General features: G+C 44.4%; 2 protein-coding genes across 4 annotated transcripts in view; one reads left to right on the forward strand and one right to left on the reverse strand.

The window, feature by feature from the left end:
* Positions 1 to 25,011, reverse strand: part of PPP2R5A (protein phosphatase 2 regulatory subunit B'alpha) — a 68,652-nt gene extending 43,641 nt beyond the window's left edge. Inside the window, exon 1 of the mRNA XM_054981954.1 lies at positions 24,007 to 25,011. Coding sequence (XP_054837929.1) covers positions 24,007 to 24,157 — 151 coding nt within the window. The 5' untranslated portion in view covers positions 24,158 to 25,011. The remainder of the gene's footprint in view (positions 1 to 24,006) is intronic.
* A 21-nt stretch (positions 25,012 to 25,032) lies between these two features.
* LOC129331418 (uncharacterized) overlaps positions 25,033 to 25,761 on the forward strand; it is a 28,294-nt gene continuing 27,565 nt past the window's right edge. For all 3 annotated transcript variants that reach the window (XR_008597127.1, XR_008597128.1, XM_054981967.1), the window contains exon 1: positions 25,033 to 25,569. Coding sequence is in view for 1 of the 3 variants with exons in the window: in XM_054981967.1 (XP_054837942.1) it covers positions 25,379 to 25,569 (191 nt within the window). In the remaining 2 variants the exon portion in view is untranslated. The remainder of the gene's footprint in view (positions 25,570 to 25,761) is intronic.

The following is a 25,761-nucleotide window of genomic DNA, read 5'->3' on the forward strand; positions in this document are numbered from 1 at the left end:
CCTCAACATCTTGAAATCAGATTACTGTTTTCTCTCCACTCTTAGTTAATATAGCTTAACAGCTAAACATAGACAAACCTTCAATAGGGACCAGGATTCAATAAGTTTTATGGTCACTGCAATGTTCTGTGACTGTGAATTCCCTAGGTCAATTGTGCATTGCATGATACACTTCCTTTATGTCCTAAATTTACTACTAATCAGTTTCACTGGATGTCCTCCAGCACTAGTTACTTCCCTTGTGATATTATAAACCATAGTCCACATTTTCCTTCCTTTACCATTTGTAACATCAGACTGTAGAAACACATACACAGACTAGCAAAATGTCCATTATTTTGTGTGGGCATGCACGTGCATGTGTGTGTGAGAAACGAAAACAGTTCTTAGAGCACCATAATAGATTCTGGGCTTAGGTACATTCCTAACCAGTATAAATATGCAAAAGTTGATATATTAAAATAATAGGAGAATCCTGGAATGGAAGTATGTTATTTTTCAAGTAAGGTTATTTCAGCATGGAGGAAATCAGCATTGGAGCAGCCTAACATATGGCCCATTTTGAACTGTGTATATTTAGAAACAATGCTGAAGTCAGAACTAAAAGCAGGAATATAAGAAAGTGAATCAGAGAGGTTTTTTCATGTGTGATCAGAATAACTCAATATATTGACAATATTTAAGTCTGAATAAAATAAAGATATAACAAGTACTGGAGATGTTTTTAAATATATTCTTGCTGATGGATTTAACTAAAATAGTTATATTATGGATACTTTTCACTTTAGTATAGGTTCATTGTTGAAGGACTTTAGGTTACCACTTTATTCTTTTCATGGAGTTCTAAGACAGCACCTTATTTTGCTCATTTCAGAACAAGTTTATTGTCAGTAGTCACATACAAGCTAGTATAATTACTCAACTTATCTTAAAAGGTATCATTCATGATTTTTCTTAAGTACTTTCACAAGTAGTTCTTTATATTCTTCAGATGGATGCAAAGTATAAAGATAGTAACTATAGTAACTTTAAAAATGGAATATATTTCTAAAAGCTGCAGTTGCACAAAAATAGCCCACAAGATTATATACCATCACATTACCTTGACAACCTAAATTTTAATACCTGGTATCCATATATGACTGGCAAGTTAAAAACCAAAGTTTTCACCGGTAAGTTTTAAAGTTCATTCTATTCATAGTTCTGCAATTGTGACAAGAGTTCACTTTATAACTTCTTATTCACTTGTTTCCTAACATTTGATAACCTTTGCTGATTTCAGTGTCAACTCTACTATTATCACCATAATAAGCTCTTTAATATGCTGAAGATGCATAGTGGAAAACTTAGCCTAATAGGTAACCAAAATGCAGTTTACTTCATGATTAGTTGCCTCTTGGCAGTTCAAGGAACCTAAAAGAAACATGATTAATAGGAATGTGCAGTTTGGCTCAGTAATACCCCTTTAAATATTGAATTCCAGTCGATTTGGTGGGATTTGCTATTACCAAACTGAAAAAGGAATACCAAATCAGATTCGGTATTCCTGAACTGAAGTTTACCGAATTAATTCAGTTTAATTTGGTAAACTTCAGTAACCACAGCTGGACTGTTTCTTTGCTGGTCCAGTGTGCCCTTGGACCCTCTGGAAATGTAAGGTGCATGAGACAGGATTTGGCAGAGGCAATAGTCAGAGACTATCTTGCAGAGTCCTGCAAGTTGCTTTCCACCAATCCTCTGAGCTACTGGGCCAAGAAAGATGCAGTCTGAGCTACTGGGCCAAGAAAGAGGCAGTCTCTCTGAAGGTAAATCTGAGGAAGCATCAACGTGGAGGGAAGACTGGAATATATATGCCTCTGCCAAGAGGATCAATGTCCTAAAATTTCCCACCTGTAGAGCATCTGTAACGGTTTAGTGTTTCCATCTTGAATTGTTTGTAAGCATGAACCTGCTTAAAAACTGCTTTCCAGTTCCTGTTTTTCTTCAGAAGAGTGAAGAAAGTCAAATTCCAGTGAACCTTTACAACAATGGATGTCATTGGCATTGATGTCAAGATGATGATTTACTGTATCAATTGTACATTCATATTTTTCTGGGGAATAAAAAAGTGGAAAATTCAGAAGCCTGTAGCACTGCAGGCTGGAAAATTCTATGCCCTAGTCTCTTAAGATGGTGTTTTTCAATCATTTAACAGAAATGGAACTTGGCTGAACTCCTGAAGTTTTACCCCACCAGCAATAACTTGGCATCAGTTTTGTTGATTTTGCTGCTTTCCAGTCTCTTTGTTTCCAGAGCTTCAGGCTCAGAAATTTGGCTGAATATTGTGGTATTCTAGGATGATCTTTTGAAATCACCTCAAAACATGAGCAGATTTCTATTGGTTCAAAGGACTGATAATTATCCTTTTACAAGCCCCTGTCATATTGATTCCATGAGACTAGTACTACTATCTTTTTGGTTTCTGAATATTTCATCAAAACTATCCTCAAAGTCCTTCCCTCCACTGAAGGCCCATATGGCCTCATTAGAATTTGAAAAAGCATCTACCACCCAAGTTCTCAACTATAAAAGGTAGTGAAACACATCAGATGCCATGGTCCTTTCAGGGAACAAGCATCAGCCACAAACACAGCTACACCCTAGTCTGTAGAAACTAGCAGTGACTTTCTTATTAGAGTCTGAGAATTCTATGCCTTAGTGCCCTGGCCATTATTGAGGTAGCTGCCACTATTTCAACAGTGATCACCCCATGAGATTTGTGCTGTACTGCTTCACTCCAGTCAGTAGCAAGTTTGAGCATTCCTATACCCAGGCTATTGATTGGTGCACTTACTACTGGGATTTTCAGCAAACTGGACTCATTGGAAAGGCAGGCAGTCATACATCTTTTTAATCTGTCTGACATGAATGTGCTGCTATGAAGGAGCCACCCACTCTTTGATCTCTGTTCTTTAAAAACTTGAGAAATGAAGCCCAACTTCTTTGTGGAGAATTCTTCAGAGGCACCATGCTGGTCTTCCTTCTCTAGTTAACAGGGTTAACATACCTGTAACTTATGTTCATCGAGTTCTTCTGTGCTGACACACATGGGGACTGCGCAGGCGCAGGCCAGCCGCCGGAGAATTTTCTAGAGCTTCCATGGCTCCGAAGGGGCCGTTTGTCGCGCGCCTCAGCGACCGTTTTCCCGCCCAAACGGTCACGTGATCCTCCAGCGACCAACGGCCCCTTCCCTCAGTTCTCCCTTGCCGCCGCTTGACCAACACACTCCAGCCATAACACCTTAAAAACACCAATTTCTGTTACAGCCATCACATCATCGTGCATTGGAGTTCACAGCGGGGTAGGAGGGAGGGTTGTGTGTCAGCACAGAAGAACTCGATGAACATAAGTTACAGGTATGTTAACCCTGTTTTCATCTTCGTTCTTCTGTGCCTCCACACATGGGAGTGTACCAAGCTTCACACAATAAGGAAGGCGGGGGTGAAATCCAACACAATTTTATTGAACAAACAAGAACAACAATAAATAGATATGCATATATACATCTATGTAAAAAACTGTGTAAGGACACATAAATACTCAATATTTACATATATACACACCCCCAGGTACATATATACACACTTTCACTCAAGGGTACCCAGCAGGTACGCCAAGAAAGTCATTCCAAAACTCCCTCAGGAAAAAAGGGAGTGTAAGACAGCCTTGGCCACAGATACATCCTGCTCCGCATTGACATCAACGGCGTAATGCCTGACAAAGGTGTCTGCAGAGGACCATGTGGCTGCTTTACAAATGTTAACCAGGGGCACCCCCCTGAGGAGTGCCGAAGAGGATGCTTGGGACCGCGTGGAGTGGGCTCTGACATGAAGCGGGCAAGCCACCCCTGCCAGGGAATAGGCCTTGCTAATGGCCGTCACAATCCACCTAGACAGGGTCTGTGAGGAAGCCCTGCTACCCTTGTCCTTGGCCCCAAAACATACAAACAGGTGAGGACAGGAGCGGAATTCCTTCGTCCTATCCAGGTAATAGGCTAGGGCCCTCTTCAAGTCTAGGGAATGGAGGGCCTTTTCCCCCTTAGAGGAAGGTTGAGGAAAGAATGCAGGCAGCGAGATATCCTGCGAGAGGTGGAAGGCGGACACCACCTTGGGCAGGAACCCGAGGCAGGGACGCAGGACCACCTTGTTGGGATGAAACACAAGAAAGGGAGGGTCAGACCGCAGTGCAGACAGCTCACTGACCCTTCTGGCCGATGTGACGGCCACCAAGAATGCTACCTTGTAGGATAGCATATCCAAGGGGCATGTAGCCATAGGTTCAAATGGAGGCAACATGAGACGTGAGAGCACCAAGGACAGCGACCACTGAGGCACTGGCGCCGACACAGGTGGGTAAAGATTGTACATGCCCTTAAGGAACTGGCGGGAATGTGGGTGAGAAAACACCGTAGCACCCTCAACTCGGGCGTGAGCAGCTGATATCGCTGCCAGGTGGACCTTGAGGGAGGACACCTTCAAGCCCAGGCCACGCAAGTGGCACAAATACTCGAACACAACCCCCAAGGGACTGCTGTCAGGCACCACTCCTTTAGCAAGTGCCCAGAGCTCAAACCTGCGCCACTTGGCCGCATAAGCGCGCCTAGTGGATGGCCGACGAGCATTCAGGAGGACCCTCTGTACCTCGTCAGTAAAGCCTATCGGGGAGGAACGATCCGCCAAGCCGTCAGGTGCAGTGTCTTGGGATCGTGGTGGACTAGGCTCCCGTTTAGGAGAAGGTCTTGCCGAGGGGGCAGACTCACATATGTCCGTTGGGACATCCGCAGGAGCTTCGGGAACCAAACCTGCCGTGGCCAGAAGGGGGCCACCAGGATGCAGTCCGTCCCGTCCTCCTCTATCTTGCACAGGACCCTGGGAATCAAGGGGAACGGAGGAAACATGTAGTGCAAGCCCTGCGTCCACGTAAACTGGAAGGCATCCCCAATAGAGAGGGGGTCGCTCCCTGCCCTGGAACAGAACGTGTGGGCCTTGGTGGTCGCCGCAGTGGCGAACACGTCTATCACCGGATGACCCCACATCTGGAAGATCGGCCCAACGCACTCTCCGTTCAGTTCCCACTCGTGGTCTAGTAAGGGGGCCCTGCTGAGGGCATCTGCCCGGGCATTGTCTGACCCAGCCACGTGTATAGCACGGAGTGACACGCCGTTCTTGATAGCCCACTGCCAAGTGAGTGTGGCTTCCCGGCACAGGGCCATGGACACTGTGCCCCCCTGCTGATTCACGTAGTACATGGCAGTCGTGTTGTCCGTCTGCACCAAGACCTGACGATTTCTCAGCAGTGCTGTAAGAGACACAAGTGCGAAACGAATGGCCCTTAGTTCAAGCACATTGATATGGAGGGTCTTTTCCCTGTCAGACCAGACATCCTGCACAGACACATCACCACAGTAAGCCCCCCATCCCAACAGAGAGGCATCAGTGGTAACCGTGATGTCATGGTGTTGATACCCAAAAGGGGTCCCTCTAAACAAGTTGTCATCAGACAGCCACCAGTCCAAGGAGGAGAGGATGACCCTCGGGATGGAGAATTTGAGGGACGGAGGGTGCAACAGAGCATCGTACCTCCGCACAAACCAGTTCTGGAGAGGGCGCATACGCAGCCTAGCAAAAGGCACCACAGAGGTGGCCGCTGCCATATGCCCTAGTAAGCACTGGATAGTGCGCACAGACTGGAACCGGTTCCTTTTAAACATGGACACTAGGCCCCGTAGGGACCGAGCCCTCTCCAAGGGGAGCAGGGCCTTACCCTCCACAGAGTCTAAGAGTGCGCCAATGTAGGACACCTTGCAGCTGGGTACCAGTTTGGATTTTTCCAAGTTCACCAGGAGCCCCAGGCGTTGGCAAGTGCTGAGTACCAAGCCAATGTCCTGCACCAGCCTAGACTCCGATTCAGCCACGATGAGCCAGTCATCGAGGTACGGAAAGATGGTACAGCCTTCTTCCCGTAGGAAGGAAACCACAGGGGCCACACATTTAGTGAACACTCGTGGGGCAGTGGACAGGCCAAAGGGGAGCACCTTATACCGGAAAACCCTTTGCCGGTAAACAAAGCTCAGGTACTTCCTGTGCTCCTTCCGTATGCCCACGTGAAAGTATGCGTCTTTTAAGTCAAGAACCGCAAACCAATCTCCCTGTTTCAGCAAGGCGATCACAGCCGCCAACGTAACCATTTTGAATTTGGTCACCTTGAGGAAGGCATTAAGGCCCCTCAGATCTAAAATGGGACGTAAGCCCCCATCCTTCTTAGGAACCAGGAAGAACCTAGAGAAGAAACCCTTTACAGAGTCCCCACAGGGCAATTCTTCCACAGCACCCTTGGCCAAGAGCGACACGATCTCCGCATCCAGCTCGGCCATAGTGTTATTGACAGCTGTCAGGGGTGAACTGCATCTAGGCAGCTCAACAAACTCCAGCCCGTATCCCAGTTCAACAATAGTTAAGACCCATGAGTCAGATGTTATTGACTCCCACTCAGAGAGGAGTGGACTAAGTCTGTCCGAAAAGTTCGGGGATACGGCTGGCGTGACCCATCAGTACTGCCTCCCGGCGCCCTGCTGATCTCTCTGCTGGGCCGGTTGTTGTTGTTGTGACGGGCGAGGCTTGAAGGGCCGACGCCTCCTCTGCTGTTGTGCGGGAGGGTATGGCCGCTGCTGGTAGGCAGGATACGGTTGGTAGCCAGGCCGCTGATGTTGGTACCTGCCCTGGTAGTGGTAAGGGCCGGACCGGGGAGCGTACCGTGGCCTGGAGGAGGGCTTGTCCGCCGGAGCCAGACCCAAAGACCGTGCCGTCTGCCTGTCCTCTTTTTTCTTTTTCAGGGTCTCGTCGGTCGATTTGGAGAACAGCGAGTCCCCTTCAAAGGGCATGCTCTCCACCCTGGAACGCACCTCCTGGGACAGGGCCGTAGACCGCAACCAGGAGTGGCGCCTGAGGACCACCGCCGAAGCCATCCCCCGAGCAGCAGTGTCAGCAGCGTGGCTCCCGGCATTCATCTGCTGCTTAGACAGCCGGACAGCCTCTGTCTGCAGCAGGGACACCACAGCCTTCTGCTCAGGAGGGAGGTCCCGGGTATAGGATGCCAACTTCTCCCAGAGGTACAGCTGGTACCCTGCCATGATGGTCTGGTAGTTGGCAATCCTCAGACCCAGCGAAGCGACGATGTACTGGCGCCTGCCCATGGCATCCAGCTTCTTGCCCTCCTTATCGGCAGGCACCGAGGAGTGACCCGACCGCCGGGGGTTGAACTCCTCCGTGACCAAGGAGGAAGGTGGAGGGTGCTTCACCAACGCCGGCCAGGTGCCCTGCTTGATCTTGTAAAGCTGCTCGATGCGCTTGGATGTTGGAGGTTGATCACAGGGCACCTGCCATACCTTCTCCACGATTTCCTCAATACCCTCGAGCATGGGGAAGCCAACGTACGCCGGATTGTCCCCGTAAATACGTTTGAGGAGCTTGTCCTTGGTCTTTGGGGCTGCTGAAGAGATGTCCATCTCGAGAGCCTTGGCCATTCTTGCCATCTGGTCGGCGTAGATGCGGAGGTCCTCGAATGGGGAGTCCGCAGATGGCACTAGCTCCTCAGGTGGCGATGGTTCGGACCAGGACTCCGACTGGCAGCCGCCAAAGCTCTCCACATCCTCCTCATCGGAACCGAGCTGGGATTCCGGAACCTGGAGCGGAGGGGGAGCCCACGCCGACCTCGACGTCGAAGGCCTCGGTTCCGACACGGAGAAGCCTGCCGGTGCCCCTTCCCACTGGCAACGGTATGGCGAGGGGAGGTAGGAAGCCTGTCGATGCCGGGACGCAGTGGACCGGACTGATCGGACACTGTCCCCGGAACCATACCGTTCACGACCGACCGGAGGTGGAGACGGACGGACAGGCGACGGCCTCGGCGACCGAAGGGGAAGCGATGGTCGGCTCCGACGGCGCGGGCTCGGCTCCGGCCCCGACGAGAACTCTGCGGGCACCGTCTCGAAGGCCATCGGATCCGGCACCGGCACGGAGATGTCTTCTGGCTCCGGGGAGCCCAGATGAGGGGAAGGCGTGTGAGGAAGCACGATGACCTCCTCCTGAGGAGCGGGACGCGGCGACCGATGATGCTTGGTCTTCTTCTTCTTCTTCGCTGGTTCCGAAGAAGACCTCGGAACCGACGCGCTCCTCGCCTTCGAAGGGGACCTCGGCTTCGACCTCTTAGGCTTCATCGGAACCGATCCGGTCGTCGGTTCCGACCGGGGACTCGGTACCAGGATCCTCGGTTCCGAAGCTGGTCTCGGATCCGACCTGGTAGATGACGCGCTACGGGGCGGCCGCACCGGTCCCTGCGCTGGAGAGGCCGCTCTCGACGCCGAGGTACTCGGGGGACGCGGTTTCGACCCCGACCTCGCGGAGGCCACTGAGCCAGCTCTCGAATGCCGTTCGGCAGAGGGGCTTGGGCCGGCCTTGGAAGAGGGCAACGGGGCGCCTCCGGACATGACCTTCTGCCACAGGGAGGAGTTAAGTCGGGCCTTGCGTTCCTGCCGGGCCTTGCTGGTGAAGCCCTGGCAAATTTTACAGGCCGTCACATTATGGGTCTCCCCCAAACAGAACAGGCACAGTTCATGGCCATCGGTCTTGGCCATTTTTGTGTGGCATTGCAGGCAATGCTTGAAGAGAGCCTTAGAGGCCATCTTCAGGGGCACGCGAAAGGAAGGTCAAAACAGTCCGAGTCAAATTACCGAGTCCACAACAAAGTCCAAAACGAGATCCGAAGAATAGTCGAGGTCACGAAGTCCGAAGTCAAAAGCCAAGCAATCAGTCAGAATAAGCACGAAGCACAAAAGCACAGAGCAACGAAGCTCACGTTCTCTCCAAGCGGCGGCAAGAAGAGAACTGAGGGAAGGGGCCGTTGGTCGCTGGAGGATCACGTGACCGTTTGGGCGGGAAAACGGTCGCTGAGGCGCGCGACAAACGGCCCCTTCGGAGCCATGGAAGCTCTAGAAAATTCTCCGGCGGCTGGCCTGCGCCTGCGCAGTCCCCATGTGTGGAGGCACAGAAGAACGAAGATGAACTTCAGGTTGCTTGCCACACCTTTGGAGAAGAGAGCTGTAGAATTTTGGTCTTCTATACAGCAATAGCAGGAGCTCTTCCAAAGAGAACCAACTTTGCTGAGAGGTTCATGCTTAGTCAACTTCCACTCCTCTGTCACTAAATTTCAAAGGCATCTGCATCTATTAACAGATCTCCTCTTCAGATCTGAATGAAGGAGAAATAGACTGTCTGCCCTGTGGATTCTTTTACAGGCCAAGAAGAGATTTTTCTGGGGCTTGCGTTCTCAGTCAACTGAGCAGTTTGAAATTTCAGATGGACATGGGAAAGGGGGAGAAGAATGTCGATTCGTCTCACTGTGCCTTTTCCTGTAGCTCTGTATAGGCTTTTTGGCTCTCTGTTCAGAAATTCCTTCATCTAATTCTGGAATGAAGGGGGGAGACACTAATGGATACAGGGTCCCTGCCCCACTGAGTCATGTCTCTGGTAGCCATGGCTTCCCACTCGTTCACCTCTCTGGAAGCTAAGACCTGTGAAGCCTGTAGGATCTGTAGACCTTCCCCACTGTGCAGTGTTGAGTGTGGGAACTTTAGCCCCAGGCTGCACTTTGCCCTCTCAGTTATCTGAGAGGTATGTTTTGTCTATGGCTTTGCTTTGGAGCTCTGGTGCGGTAGGGAGATGAAGCCTGAGATTTTGCAGGGCCCTCCTGCTCCATGGCCAAAGGAGTATGACTCCTAATTCCTCTGATGCAAGTCTCCACTGCTTCAGAGACCTCCACAGGCAAATTGGCATTGGTTGCTGGCACAAGGGATTGTCAGGCAGAGGCAGACCCATTGGAAGGGGGTTAGAAGGGAACAAAAGACAAGTAGAAAATATTTGGATTTTTTCCAAATATTCTCGGCCTTTTGGCTAAGATCAAGTGTGTATTTGGATTTTTTTTTTTTACAAATATAGGGAAGGACAAAGGGTGAAAAAAGGAAGAAAGAGCACACAAATGGAAAGACCCATTTCCTGCCTCCTAAGAAGATGTACACAGGTGTGACAGGACTTCAGCTTAAAACCCTTTCAATAATTGCTGGTGTACAGGTACAGAGCACTCTAATGACATTTTTATAGCGAGTAAATTCATTTGATTTTGCATGAAAGAAAGCAGGGTATAAATTATAAACAGGGCTAGTGACCATGTTAAAACAATTGGACTACACCAATAGTTTATTTCCATCTGTTTGAAGAACCAAGTCTAAATTTAATCAACATAGCTACAAACCAACTTAACATGAAAGCAATAAACATGGAAAAAGAAATTCGATACTAAGCTGGCACAGAAGATGCAGAAGATTTAAATAGAAAAGTTCTTCATGTTAAGACTGTCAATGGACTATATTTAGCGATTACTGTTCACAAAAACTTATTTTTAAAAAATCAAGCAGTCTAAGGATAAGAGGTCACCTTAAAGACTTTAAGTTCCAAGAATAGTCCTGTTTGGAAGGCATGGAAACTCTGCATTATTATGTAAAAAAAATCCATAAGACTTTAGCATATTTTAAAAGGCTACATATTAAAAACTCATTAAAAAGTTTATCTTCATTCTCATTTCTAGAAGATAAGTTTAAAACTGGAGTTCTAAGCACACTTTACTAGAAAAGTCCATGCCAAACAATTAGCATGCAACATAAAGTGTATTCAGAACTGAAATTTACACATCTACATTCAGAAAGTAGATAATCAAAATCTGATTAAAGGGTAACTAACCCAAGAATCACCTCTGACTTTGGCATTTACACTACATCAAATCAGGCCATTTTTTTTCTGGTACTGTCAGCTACAATCTATTTTTATTTCCTATTTCCCTGCACCATCTTTACATTTACATTTCTGTTGGGTAGCAAGAGTTAGTGGAAGGGCAATATAGGTATTAGCCTAATTGAAGGCAAGGGTGAATGCTTTGGTTTACATACAATGGGAGAAGGTGGGAGATACAAGCAGAGGTTCCTGTAACAATGAAGCCTAGCACTTTCACAGAGAGATAAGCACTTTGTTTATATTCTCTGTAGGGCAGAAGGGCTGCCATTCCACTGATTATAGTAGCCATGAAGCCACAGGCCAATGTTCTCGCGCTCCATCTTTCCACTCTCTCATGCACAACGGGCATCCTGCCTGCTTTGCTTCAACTTTTATACAGGTAAAAAAAATAGCATACATAGGGGCTGGTGTACCATTAAATCAGATCTCTTCTGGTATAAGTGACTTTTATGCAGGGGTCCATACATTCATGTATAACAGAGGAGCTGGGATGAGGGGGGGCGGGGGGTTAACAAACAAAACATGCAGGGGAGGAGGTAAAACTTGAGCCCTTCCTGCCTTATCTCACTGTGATCTGACATTTGAAGCATTTACTTTTCTCTATAGATACCAGGAAGTTAAACAAGACAAAACCAGGAAAAAACATCCAACATGAATGAACCAATGAGGAGGGGTATGGGAGTGAATACTTTAGTGCCTCTTTCACAACCTTGTCAGTGGTAAAGAACAAAGAAAAAGTCCATCACCATGTCTTCTTAAGCCTACTGTACAAGAGTACAATTTAATAACCTGCAAAAGAGGGAGGTTCTCCCCTGTCTGGCCTGAAATTTGGGCTCAGCATCCCCCGGGCAAGCCCAGAGAATTTCATGGGAAACAAAAGGTTAAGAATGGGTTTCTCATTGAAATCAAAAGGGAATTATCACTAATGTACAGGAAGTACCAAAAATTCACAAACAAAAGTAATATGGTTTTAAATCTATGCTCAATGCACTCTACATGCATACAAGGGTATTTTAAGCTTCCTGTTGAAGCAACAGCCCATGTGCACCCCAAAGAAGACAGCCCCAAAGTTCTGGAGAGAAATTATCCATGAAGCTGAAAATGTTTCTCCCAGAAAAGAAAAATTAGCAACTCCCTGCCCCCATCTACCCAGGCAAATTAGTTAATGTATAGGCTTGCTTGCCCACCTAGATCTTTGTTTAGGCATATTTCTCAAGAACCACCTTATGTTGTATCTTCCTGCAATAAAGATACTGCCTTCTATTAACATGTTCAGATGCATTGTTCAGAGGAAAGTTTACAATATATTTTCATGACTTTTTAAAAAAGGCAAACATTTACCTTAAGAGTACTGCACTGAAATACACAATAATGCCCATTCCACAAATTACAGTGAATCTAGTAGGCATGGTTTGCATCAATTGTGCAAGATTAAACTGTTTAATAGACACAGAGTTTAAGGGTTAGCCAGTACAAAAAATGAAGTTCAAGTAAAGAGTTCTGATGCAATTGCAAATTAGTTATCTCCCGTGGGAAGACACTTCTGTCATACAAATTCTTCAATTCCTTATTTATATCTTCAGTTTTTAAACTCAGAAAAGAACCTCAATAATGTCTCTCAATTCTTAACATTCTTTGGCATACCTCCAACTTTTCAATTGTAGAAGGCACATTTTCCAACCAGGAAATAACCTTGTTTGAAAACAAAGTAGTAAACGTAAGATTTGAGTTCAGCAACTGTAAGACAATTCTTTACCATTCATAATGATCAAGATTTGAATATTTCACTCAGCTAACTAGAGTTTTTCATTAACTGGGTATTTTGAAAACCAGCTACAAAAATCAAGAGTACAATCTGGGTCTAATAGCACCTTCAAAATTTCCAAGGTATGAATTCCAAGGTATGAACTTTCAAGAGTCAATGCTCCCTTCATCAGATACAAGGAGTGAAAAAAGAATGGAATCTTTATAATCTAAGCAGAGGGTGGGAGAAGTATTGTAAATTAAAGTCTCAGGAAACTAGCTATAATACATGTTGTAAGCAGGGGTGCAAAATGTAACTCAAGAAAAATCCTACTGTTAGGTCCAGTGAATGTGTTGTTGGAGTGAATATGAGGACAGAATTGGCATCTTGGTTTTCTGTAGGTCCTAATCCCAGAGTTCATGTCTATATTGGGAGTACATTATTGTGAGTGAGGAGTTGTTTAAGGTGTGTGTGTGGGGGGGGTATCCGTGAGCAAGAAAAAGTTTGCTTCCCAATGCCTGTGAGAGGGCACCTTGAGTCTTCTCTTTTCTAATGAACAGTAAGGCAAATTTAAAACTTGCCTTTGATCACACATTTAAGAAGAATTTTGTTTCTTCACTTCCACTGTACGACTTATCAAATACTCTGAATAAATTATTACTTAACTCAGTACATTTCTAATGGACCGAATTTTAAATCTTTCTATCCAACAAATGATTCCTCAACTGTAACTGAATGAAAATTAAAAAATTACAGACCTTATTGTAGATGAGAGATCACATTTGTGTATAAGTATGGGCATAGTTCCAATTTTGCTATAGAAAATACATTAATCACAACTTGGTGGGAATTATTATACATTTTTCTATAGCAGAAGTTCCCATACCTAATCACAGCAAACATCTATATAACAAGAAAGATTAATTAGTATATTCAGAAAGATTAATTAATATATTCAGTTTTCTCCAACTGGTCTGGTGACCCCATGGACCTCTCTAAGGACTGAGGGCAAGCACTTCTTGTGCCATTGAGATTTCTCAGTTTTCTAGGAGTGGGGGCACAGGGGAAGGTGATGATATCAGCCTTCCCTTTTCCAAATGACAGAAGCTCATAAAGCGGCAACACCTGAATAGCTTCCAGATCCCCTGAGGGCAGTTGCCAGAAAACATGCTGATTAGTTACTGGGAACTAATAGTTCAGCCTAAGAAACTCTTAACTGTCTTAAGTAGCACTTAGGAAGAATGTACATACTACAGTGTACTTCTGGTATAAAACAACTTGTGAGATAACATTCTGTATCCACAGACAATAGTGATTTTCAGTTGAATATCAGAAATTGGGTCCTTTGTGACACTGGTATATTTCTATGAATAGATATGCAGGTCTTCCGGGCCCTCTTCCCACCACTATTTGCACAGCCTCTGGCTAAAAGTTGATACAAAGAAGCAGCCATGTTAGTCTTGTGTAGCAAAATAAAATAAAAGGCCAGAGGCACCTAATAAACTAACAACATTTATTTCAATATGACCTTTCATGAGTCACCACTCTCTGCAATAAGGAAGATTTCTGCAGTCTCCAGAGCAAAAGTCTCTTGTGATCATCAGCTGAGATCGATTAGAATTTGGGTCAGGTCCTTTTGAGTTGTGGCCCAACAGAATCATCTACCTCTGAGATCCAATCTTTCATCTACCTCTGAGATCCAATCTTTAAAAATCTTTAAAGTGCTGTACAGCCCAGGTAAGCCTGATCCCATCAGATCTCAGAAGCTAAGCAGGGTCAGCCTTGGTTGGACGGGAGACCTCCAACAAAGACCAGGGTTGCCAAGGCAAACAATGGCAAACCACCTCTGTTAGTCTCTTGCCATGAAAACCTCACCCTGGATCGCCGTAAGTCAGCTATGACTTGAGGGCACACTCCAGTGTAAATAAGCACACTATTTGGGATGGACAGAAGGAAATACTTCTTTACATGATGAGTGATTACAATGTGCAATTTGCTGTCAGATGATGTAGTGATAACCACAGATATAGATGGCTTTAAAAGGGAATTAGATAGTTTAATGGGAAATAAGGCTACTAGCCATGATGAGTGAAGGAAACTTCCTCTGTCAGAGGCAATGAACCTCTGAATAGCTGTGCCAGGAGGCAACTTCAGGGGAAGGCCACAGCCTCTGTGCCCTGCTGTTGGACCTTCAGAATTTACTGGTTGACCACTGTGTAAGACAGGATGCTGGACTAGATGTAGAACTGGTCTAATCCAGCAAGGCCCTTCTTATGTTCTCTGTGTAGGTGATAATCATCTCGCTGTATGTGTTTTGAGAATGAAAGAGGATAAACGTATTTGTAGGCATGTGAAGCTTTCCACACATGCTTTGAAGATGTGGTATGTGATGGTGATAGAGGAGAGGAGGGCTGTAGGGGCTGTAAAGTTTTTAATCAAAATGATAATTCCTATATCTACAACAGACACATTCAGCATTTTCAAGGATATGTTTATTACTTAAATGTGAATAATTCTAGCAACGGTTAATATGCTATAATGGATCCAATAATATATCACAAATCAATATTTTAACTATTAAAGTTCAACTTGATATCAAATATGCCAGGAGTCCTACTGAGACTGTTTAGGACTGTTTCTGTCCAAATAACACAGTTGCTTATTACAAAACCTGTTTTGTAACTGCGATGTTTATTTTTTTCCGTACCTCTCAGGTGGCAAAAATTAATATCTATGTGCCAAGGTAACACAAGGTGTAGTAGTAGTTTGCAGCTGTCTCTCAATTACTGGGTGTATTTACAGTTTTGCTTGTAGAAAACCAAGACATTTATACTTGTAAATTCTATACAAAATAGTCCAATTTTATATAGTAAGTTATAAATTATGTATTTATGCTAAAGCAGCAAAATAAGTTTCAGTTTGACAGAAAAGCATTACATATCTTTCAGTTTGTTCAACACTTAATTCTGAGAAGATCAGTTTCTTCCTTGCCAGAGGTTCAGCAAGGGCAGGGAATGATGAGGCTACAAACAAATCATTAAAGGAAAAAACCTAGCAATCCATCATAAGACTAGACTAGGTTTAAAATCCTCTTTCAAGCATCCTGGGCTATACAAAATGAGATAACTGACTGATATCACAGCTCAACAAAAATGATTGAGCATACAGTCTTCTATACGACACTGGCCTTGCTTGTCAAGACACTCCTGAAACAAACTTGGGCCTTTCTTGGCAACTAGAACACTTCCCTCTAGGAAGGTCTTCCCACAAACCAAAAAAAAAATACAAACAGTTGAATTGCCAAGGAACTATAAGATTACAGATTTCTCTCAGACACTACTGTCCAATTTATATATCATCTTGCATACTGACACATCCACTATTTCGTGCATTTATCTTCCATTTTCCTTCGATCATGGAACTCAAGATGGCTACCATGCGATTCTCAGCATGTCTGAGCAAACCTGTATCTACAGCATGACTGTTGTGCCATCCTATATGTGAAAGCAATCATTCCGCCTGTTAAGCAGTTTTCCAGCGCCATCTATAAAACTGCCATAGTATGTGACTATTTTACTCAAACAGCTTGTCCACATGGTTCTGTTGCCCACCTACCACCATACCACAAAATTTAACACATTTGTTTTTCCTAACAGAATGAAAGGTCCAAAGAAAGATTATATATCAATTAAGTACAGAATCGTTCTAAGATGACTGTGAGGCCTTTTCTTCCAACTGAGAGAATCCACACATCCCCCTATAATTTTGGGAGAATTACGTTTGTTTCAAAATTAGAACCTTCCCCTCAGTTACTAAATATTCTTATGGTAGTGAGTGTAAAGGCTTTGGGTTCACTGTTGTGAGATACTTTTTGTATTGTGCTTGATGAGTATAGAGATCACTGAAGCTGAAGAAGCAACAAAATATTAAAGATTTATTTATGTACAGGTGGTTTTTAAAGAACAGAACAGCAGCTCAGGTCTCCAGACAGTCACAGTAGAAATTGGGTACTCAAACTTAAAACCACAATTGGAAGCCATATGTGGCTTAATTCCCTTTAATGCTTTGAAGTACAAACAGACTTTAACTCACTAGCCATCAAGTTAAGACTTTTCAGAGGCATAGGATTCTGTGAACACCACCCTGCCATTTCCCAAGAGTCAGACTAAAGGAAAGATGCAGTAGCTAAAAAGGCTGTATCAACAGAAGTATAGTGTTCAGCTCATGCAAACTGAGGGTATCGCTTTACTCTGCTCTGGTTAAACCTCATTTGGAGTGCTGTGTTAAGTTTTGGGCACCACAGTTTACAATGGTTGTTGAAAAGCTGGAATGTATCCAAAAGAGAGCGACAAAGATGGTAAGGAGTCTGGAGACCAAGTCCTATAAGGAAAGGTTGAAGGATCTGGGTATGTTTAGCCTGAAGAGGAGGCAACTGAAAAGTGATATGAAAGCCTTCTTCAAGTATCTGAAGGGCTATCACAGATGATGGAGCGGAGTTGTTTTCTGTTGCCCCAGAAGATCTGACCAGAAACAACAGGTTAAAATTAAATCAAAGTGTTTTTGGCTAAACATTAGGAAGAATTTTCTGACAGAGCATTTTGTCAGTGCAACCAGCTTTCTTGGGAGGTGGTGGGCTGTCCCTCTTTAAAGGTTTTTAAGGAGAGGCTAAATGGCCACCTGACAGCCATGACAATTCTAAATAGGAATTTAGGCAGATTGGGAGAGGAAGGGCATAAAGGAATGAGCTGGTAGTAGGCTCTCGTGGTTCTTTCTTATATGCCCAGAGTAATGCTGATTGCCACTTTGGAATCAGGAAGGAACTTTCCTTCAGGCCAGATTGGCAGGAGGTCCTGGAGGTTTTTTGTCTTCCCCTGGGCATAGAGCAGCCATCTTTGGAGGAGTGAGGGGGAGATAGCTGTGAATTTTCTGCATCATGCAGAGGACTGGACTAGATGACCCTCAGGATACCTTCCAGCTCTCTTTCATTGAGAGCCACTCTTAACTCCTACTTTCCTGGCTTTCTGCAAGCTATGCAAAACTGAATTATTCAGTAGGGCTTTTTACATGCGTAGGTAGGCTGTACTGTAAGAAAATGGTTCATGAAGATCCTTTGGTAAAGGAAAAGAGACTGTAAACTATAATACTGTATACAGTTACTATATGCATGCTTCTACTAGGTACTTCCCCCATTGTTCAGTGTATCATGTTAAATTGTTAAGCTCTGTTTCAATATTGTTTTAGCTCTGTAACAGATTTTTGCTTGTTTTTCAATTCCAAACCCTGTCACATTCTTTATTGGAAGTCCCAGCCATGCGTAATCCACCTTGAGTTTCAGTGAGAAAGGTGGGCTATAAGTGTAAACAAACAAACAAAGCCCTAAATATTCACCTAGGCATTAAATTAAGGGATCGACCTTTTGAAACCATTTTATAATGCACTTTTAGTCTGAAAGCTTATTTTAAGCTAATCAGTTATCTGTATTTTTAACCTCTGGCTTGATTTTTAAATTCTAGATTTTAATTAGTCATAATATTTTATGTTTTATTAAATTTTATTCTTAAGCCACCTCAGGCAGGTTGTCTGAAGAGATGACAAACATTTATAAATAAATAAATAAATATCCAAATTGTCTGGTGATGCTATAGAGATCTCTATGGCATTGTTTATGGAAATGTCCTTAAAACTGACTGTACTAATCTCACACTGTGTAATCTGCCTTCAGTCTCAGTGAGAAAGGTGGACTATAAATGACTTAAGTAAATAGATAAACAAACAAAAACCTGCAGGACCACTTCTCCTTCTATGTTCCATGTTGACAGCTTCACTTATTTATATAAAGCTTTCTGAAAGTTGCTACCCAGCAAACAGGTAACAGCGGCAACTACATGTTCACATTTTGGACAATGGAATTCCACACTGTGGAATGGCCTGCCTGAGGTCAGCAGGTCATGTCACAGAACATGCAAACTAGAAATGTTCAGAAGAGCATTTTTAAAAAGGAATTAGAAGTGTTGTATAACGGAACAGCTCAGAAGGCTTCTTTTGTAAAGGAACAGTGTTACAGTCTATCATAACACTCATTGTATTATCACCTTATTTTTACTGTATTGTCTTCTAGCTTTGTAACGCACTTTCTGCATTATGGTATGTCATGCCTTGGACATGGTTTTGTTTGCTTGCTTGCTTGGTTTTCAAGTTCTGTAATTTGGTCCTACTGTACTGTTTATTGGATGTTTTATGTTGCCTGACTGATTTTTTTAAAATACATTTTGAAATGTGCCTTGAGCCTCCCTAAAGGATAGCAATTCCAAGACTAAAGTACACTATAATGTGCAAAATTGATACATCATTTCTTCAGAGAAAACAACTCAATTTTAACATTAGTGACAAGATAAACTGTCCTACCACCTTAGTCTCAAGGGACAAGCAGCCACCCTATTGTTTCCCAATAATAAAAACTATGGTTGTTGTGGGTTTTCCGGGCTGTATTGCCGTGGTCTTGGCATTGTAGTTCCTGACGTTTCGCCAGCAGCTGTGGCTGGCATCTTCAGAGGTGTAGCACCAAAAGACAGAGATCTCTCAGTGTCTGGACACTGAGACACTGGACACTGAGAGATCTCTGTCTTTTGGTGCTACACCTCTGAAGATGCCAGCCACAGCTGCTGGCGAAACGTCAGGAACTACAATGCCAAGACCACGGCAATACAGCCCGGAAAACCCACAACAACCATCGTTCTCCGGCCGTGAAAGCCTTCGACAATACAATAAAAACTATGCTGTATCATACTTCTTACAGAACATGAATTCCAATACCCAGCATCTCCCATTAAAAAGAAACAAGATCAGGTAGCAGGCAATGTGAAAGACCTCTGCTTAAGACCCTTGAGAGCCACTGCCAATCAAGAGTAGACAATACTGACCTTGACGGACCAATAGTCTGATTCAATATATGGCAGCTTTATATATGTGTGTTAAAACCTATCTAAAAGTGCAGAGGTTTCAGGACAGGTTTCAGCCCTCCAAAACTTCTAAGTTTGGCCATTACGTGTGCAGGATTTTCTGTTTTGCAAGCACTAACCTGAAGTTCACAGCTTCTGAGGTACACATTAGTTAACTATCTTAGTTTTAACACCATACAAAGATTATATTGCAATTAAAAATCCATTCACAAAGATCCAGAACTATGAATTAATCATGGAAGGGAGATTCATCGCAATGGAAGGTCTAGAAAACTTTTCCCTGGCAACTGCCTCAGAGGTGATATGATAACCATCTTCAAGTACTTGATGGGCTGTCATATAGAGGATGGTGCAGAGTTGTTTTCCATTGCCCCAGAAGGTCGGACCAGAACCAACGGACTGAAATTAAATCAAAAAAGTTTTTGGCTAAACATTAGGAAGAACTTCCTGACAGTTAAGAGTGTTCTCTCAGTGGAACAGGCTTCCTTGAGAGGTGGTGGGTTCTCCTTCTTTGTAAGTGTTTAAGCAGAGGTTAAATGGTCATCTGATAGCAATACTGATACTGTGAACCTAGGCAGATCATGAGAGGGAGAACAAGAAGGGTTACATCAATGCTTAGTTCTCATGGCCCCTTCTTACATGCCCATGGTAATGCTGATTGCCACTTTAGGGTCAGGAAGCAATTTTCTCCAGGCCTGGAAGTGTTTTGCCACCTTCTGGGCATGGAGCAGGGGTCACTGGGGGTGTAGGAGGGAGAGGTAGTTGTGAATTTCCTGTATGGTGCAGGAAGTAGGACTAGATGACCTCTATGATTCTATGCTTAGCCTCATCTACCAACATTTAACTATCACCTAAGACACAGAGGTTATGGAGAATTAAGTATTTCTTTTCCTGTCAGATCCTGGGTCCCGAAAACCATATTATCAATTAGCTACATGATTTCTTTAGGCTTGATTTATATTCTGCACGTATCCAACAAGGAGCAGAACTGCCACAGAAAAGTCTACATTAATTACAATTTGCAAACCAAACAATACTGGGAAATTTACAAGCACTAAGTCAACCAATTCTGTCACATGCATGCACAACATACTTATTTCCTGCAATTCTATTATCCCCCTGTTCCCTCCATCCTACATTGTAGACCTTATCATTCAACCATAACTCACTTACAAAACCTACTCCACAAGCTGAATGCAGCCCATAAGGGATTTCATAAACTTCTTCATTTGTTGTTTGTTTATAACTGCAAAAATAGGGAAGGTCACCAAGCATTTAGCAGACCAGAATACACGAAGACTAGTGGGTTGTTTTCACTTTAGTGGGTCAAAAACTGTGCAAGCTTGTCATATGGTAAGCAGTAGTTATCAGGCTTACTCTAACACGATGCAGGGTTTGCAAGACTGAAAGATCAGGAATAAGTTCTACTGCACACATGGATTTCTCATGTATATGAGGACCATGGGCTGTTTTCTGCAAGCAGACTAGGACCAATGGGACTCCCAACTCACTTGTCATGTTATCCGTCTCATTAGTCACCTTTTATTCAGAGTGACTGAAAGCCTATTTTACTCAAATAATATGGAAACTCATGTCATTTATGCAAGTTTGTAGCTCAAGACATCCTTAACTATGCATTTTCAGAGAATGCCAAACATTATGCAGTAAAGCCTATCACAATTAATCGTACTGTCATTAGCTATAGAACTGTAGAACCACAAAGCAAAAACCAACAATAAGAAACACAGTACAGATACCACAAGGCCCAAAATATATCTAGCATGCTCAAGAATGAACCAATTTTGTTTTAGGTTAATCCCCAGCCATTATCTGTGGTTATCATCAACTTCTCCCTTTTCCCTGTGGCATATACCAAGAACCCTTTTTTTGGCAAGAGGAGAATTAGTGACTGGCTTCCCTTCTGCAGAAGACCCAAGTAGTGCCTAACTGTTTCTGCAGAGGTCCAATGGGAAAGAAGAATTCTATCCTTCCCTCCCCTGAGCTCTCCAAGGAAAAAGCTATAGTTTATCACATCACAGGCAATGTCAGTGGACTATCTGCAGAATCTGGATCCAGTTTAGGGCAAACTAGAACATAATTAGAGACTTCTCACAAAATTGAATACCAGACACCTCTAAAGAGTCTGTGAATAAGCATACTGTTAAGATTTAATTTCAGAATAAATGAACGGCCACAGCAGAGGACATTTATGAACTTGGATTCATATGATTTAATAATACTCATGGTTTTGGGCCTCTTCATAAATTGTAGTAAGAGTCTTAACACGCATTAAATTCCGCATTCATCCCTCTTCAACTGTATGTAAGAAGGATTTTGTTTTCCAGCTTCCTGACATATATAATATATAGAACCAAAACCAATAGTGATTCCTTCTCATATCTTCCCATACCATACTCATAGCAAGGATGTGGAGGACCACACACAAATACACTCAAGAATTACAGGGTAACAGCAGGTAAATGATAAATCTAATGTACTTCAATCTAATTTGCAATACTGGTAGTAACTGTGAATTCATCATTTACATTATGTGAAGATCCATTAAAATGAAACCTAAATATATTTAAACTCAGTATTTGAATTTTTTCTTTATACCGTTGCCTGTCCTTTCCCTTCCACCTGAATACAGATTGTATGCTCCTGAGCAAGGGATCTGCCATTGTTTATTTTATTCCGTGAAACAATATGTACACTGAATTAGAAAAGATCATTATTAGTACCACAATTTAGAAATTTCTGCAAAGTAGTGAGGCTTCTGCCAACAAATAACTACTAGTTTATTAGAATTTAATTGTACTCCAGAACTGCTACAACTGACCAACTGTATGTCTGATGCCTGCATTACTAGTGCTTATTCTCTGAGAAGCATGTATTATACCAACACTGGTGATAACCCTGGATTCATTAGTTCTGCTAGACACATTCCCCTCTTGTCTTAGCCACCTCCTCCCCTTTCCACAGGAAGTAAGAAAAATAAGCTCAAAATCCAGAAATCTGGCACTGATCAACTGCCACTTTGCAAAACTGCATGCACTTCACAACTTCACACCTTCAAAAATAGTAAGAAACACTGCAACAGTAGCTTATATATACAAGAATTCTTTTACAAAGAATCTACTTTTTGAGTTATTAGTATTGCAAAAAAGCTTTAGTGTTGACAAAATTTAAAGAGATGTTCTACTGAAGTAGAGTTTCTTACACTGGCATAATTTTTAACAGAGAGTTGTGATCTGGCCAGGCCATCTTTCCCAGACTGTGGAATGCAATCCTATGACTCTGTGAACATCAACATAAATTATGTATGAAGGCTGTCTATAATTATGGGCTGCTTTATTCAGTGGTAAATTTCTACACAAAAGCACATATTTCAACTATTATAAATAAGCTTTAAGATTAAATGAATATACAATATAAACTAGTTTTTAATTACACGTTTTAATGTATGTAGCACTGAAACAAAACCTTCAAATTAAGAATTGTAATCCAAGTATTCTAAAAACATGTAGTTTACAATTCACATTTCACTTTTTCTTACTACCACCACTGCCAATACTTCATCATGTAAAATGTACATTAAACGCTACACATTTATGTTTATATTTGTATGAAAGCTCAATTTGCCATACAGTATCATAAAGAGTCACATATTTCTGCACTGGTTTCAAACAGAGTCCAGAAGGGATAAAGAAATTCACAGTAGCAAATGGTTGATAGCGTAAATGAACCATGCTATGAACCTTTACAGTCTGTCCAGTCGTGAGAGCACTCCAGCAAGAAACATTACAAGTATTTCAGCTTCTAAAGGAAAGAAATTAATAAAAATGACTAAATCAACTGAGATGCTACTAAAGCAGGACAGACTTCAAGCACAAGACTTTCCTAATATAATGGGGAAAGGTTATAACTTATAAGTAAGGCCTATATCCTGAATAACTTTCTTTTGTAGTTTTACGCCATATGAGAACAGTTCCACCCCACCTACCCCCAGGCCTCAATACTACCCCACATAAACTATCAAGCGAACATTCTTCATACCAGTTCCTCAAAGTAGGATAAACATGCCTTTAATCCCAAAGGCTCAGACAACAGGCTATAATCACGAAAAATGCAAGCTCTTCAAAATGCAAGAAAGAGGTTAATCCCTCTGTTAGTGAGATGCCTAGAAACTCGCTTAAATGCGACCCTGACGGGGGGAAGGGGGCGGGAACAGTAACAAGAAATAAGGTCTAGAGGGCAGGAGCTTCCGGACCAGAAACGCTCTGGTTTTGGAGTACAAGAATGAGGAGCACTGAGCAAGGGAAGACGCAGGGCGCGTAGGAAGGGCGTCTGCTTACGGGTTTGTTTTCCGGCGGCACCTGTAGCCCGGGGGCAGCGGAGCCGTCGCTCCCCGCAAGCGAGTTACCTTTGAGCTGGGGCAGCGGGGCGAGCTCCACTTGACTGCTCTGCGTGCGGAACTGCGAGGAGCCCTGCGACCTCTTCTGCTTTTGAGCCTTGCGCACCGATCTCCGTGTGAAGCCGTCCACTTTCTCCGCGGCGGAGATGACCGTCGACATGGCGTGGGCGCGGATGAAACTCAAGCAGGGGTCGCCGACTCCTTTCTCTTCGACAATACAGCTCAGCAGACGGCGGGGAAGGGGGGGGCAAGGAAGCACCTAATCCAAGAACCCTCCCGAGCCCAGGAGGAAGACTCCTGATCCAGCAAGGCGGAGCTTCCCGAGAAAGGGGCTCTTGACCCAAAGGGTAGCCGATCAAGGAGGCCTTTTTGACCCAACACCTCGGAGGAGATAAGCTTCTTAAGCCCCCAGAAAGGAGCAGCCTCTAAACTAGGCAAAAATGAGGGAAACCTCAGTATCTTCTAATGGGGGGAAACGAAAGAAAAAAACAAAAAGCGGAGCGAACGAGAGGGGGGGTCAGACCAGGGCAAGGAGGCCCCCCGAAGAAGCCGTTCTTAATCCAGGATTAAATGGTCTCCCACATTCAAGGTCTCAACCGGAGGAACCACCATTAATAAACAAAACAAAACTTTACTCCGCGCCGCCCGCCCGCGAGCAGCAAACTTCGAACGGAGAAAAGAGGCGCCGCTATTCCCCTCAGCCGGGCTCGCTGCGGTTCCCTGGGCCGCCCCGCCAAGAATTCGCTGTCATGAGCCAGAGCTTAACGGGGGAAACGAGGAGGGCGGCCGGCCGGACTGCAGCCTCCTCAGCCACCGTCGGGAGCCCCCCGGGCTTCCTCCGCGCACATCTCAGCCGCTCGCTCGCCTATCCCCTCGCTTCTCTGGGCTGCTTCTGCCGCGGCTAACCACCTTTCCTGGGGCGCCGCTTCCTCGTCCGCGGAGCCCTTCTACGCAGCAAGGGACTGATCTTCTCCCCAAGAACAAGCGCACAACTTGCGAGAAACTGAGGAGCTACAAGGGCGACGGAGTTCCGACTTCAAAAGGGGGCGGAGCGAGCGGCAGAGCCAGGCAAGAGGGGAGGAATGGAAGGCGGTTGGAACAGCCGTTGGAGGAGACCGGTATACGGTTATAACTGACAGGAGCGAAACCGACCAATCAGGAAGCAGGAGCACCTCAAATTACCTCAGGGGCGGGGACCCGGAATAGCTCGGCTTGAGGGGCTCGAGAGAGCGACACCGGAATTGCCCATCGAGGGAGAGGCGTCGTGCCAAGCAGTTGAAAGAAGATTGGGCTGCGAGATGAGTGGGGAACCAATGGGGGCCGGGAAAGGGTGGGACCTGAGCCTCTGGTTTCTGTGCGCGCGAGTCGACAGTTTGTTTTTATGCCTTGCGAGGCCTGTATGAGGGCAGAGACGAAAGGGATGTGTAGCTTTCTGTCGTGCTACCTGCGTGTTTGGCAAAGAAAATCCGTGATTTTTTTTTTTTTGCTTCGATCTCAACGGGCAACCGCTGTTCTCTCCGCGCTGGTGGACCGAAAGAGATTTCTAAGGCCCGGTTCTGTGCTCGTTTACGTGTGAGTATGCGCTAATATGTTTAACTGTAGCGCTTGCTATCCGGTAGGTGTGAGTAGAAACCCAGTTACTAATTGGCTGCGGACCCATTCCCTCGGACCTGGCTCCGTGGAGGTCAGTGAGACTGAAGGTGCTCTTTAAAATCTACTGGTTGGGGTAATTTTGTTTGGATTTTCCACTTCTCTGAAGGATTG

Source organism: Eublepharis macularius, chromosome 1 (genome assembly GCF_028583425.1).
Source record: "Eublepharis macularius isolate TG4126 chromosome 1, MPM_Emac_v1.0, whole genome shotgun sequence".
Lineage (NCBI taxonomy): Eukaryota > Metazoa > Chordata > Lepidosauria > Squamata > Eublepharidae > Eublepharis > Eublepharis macularius.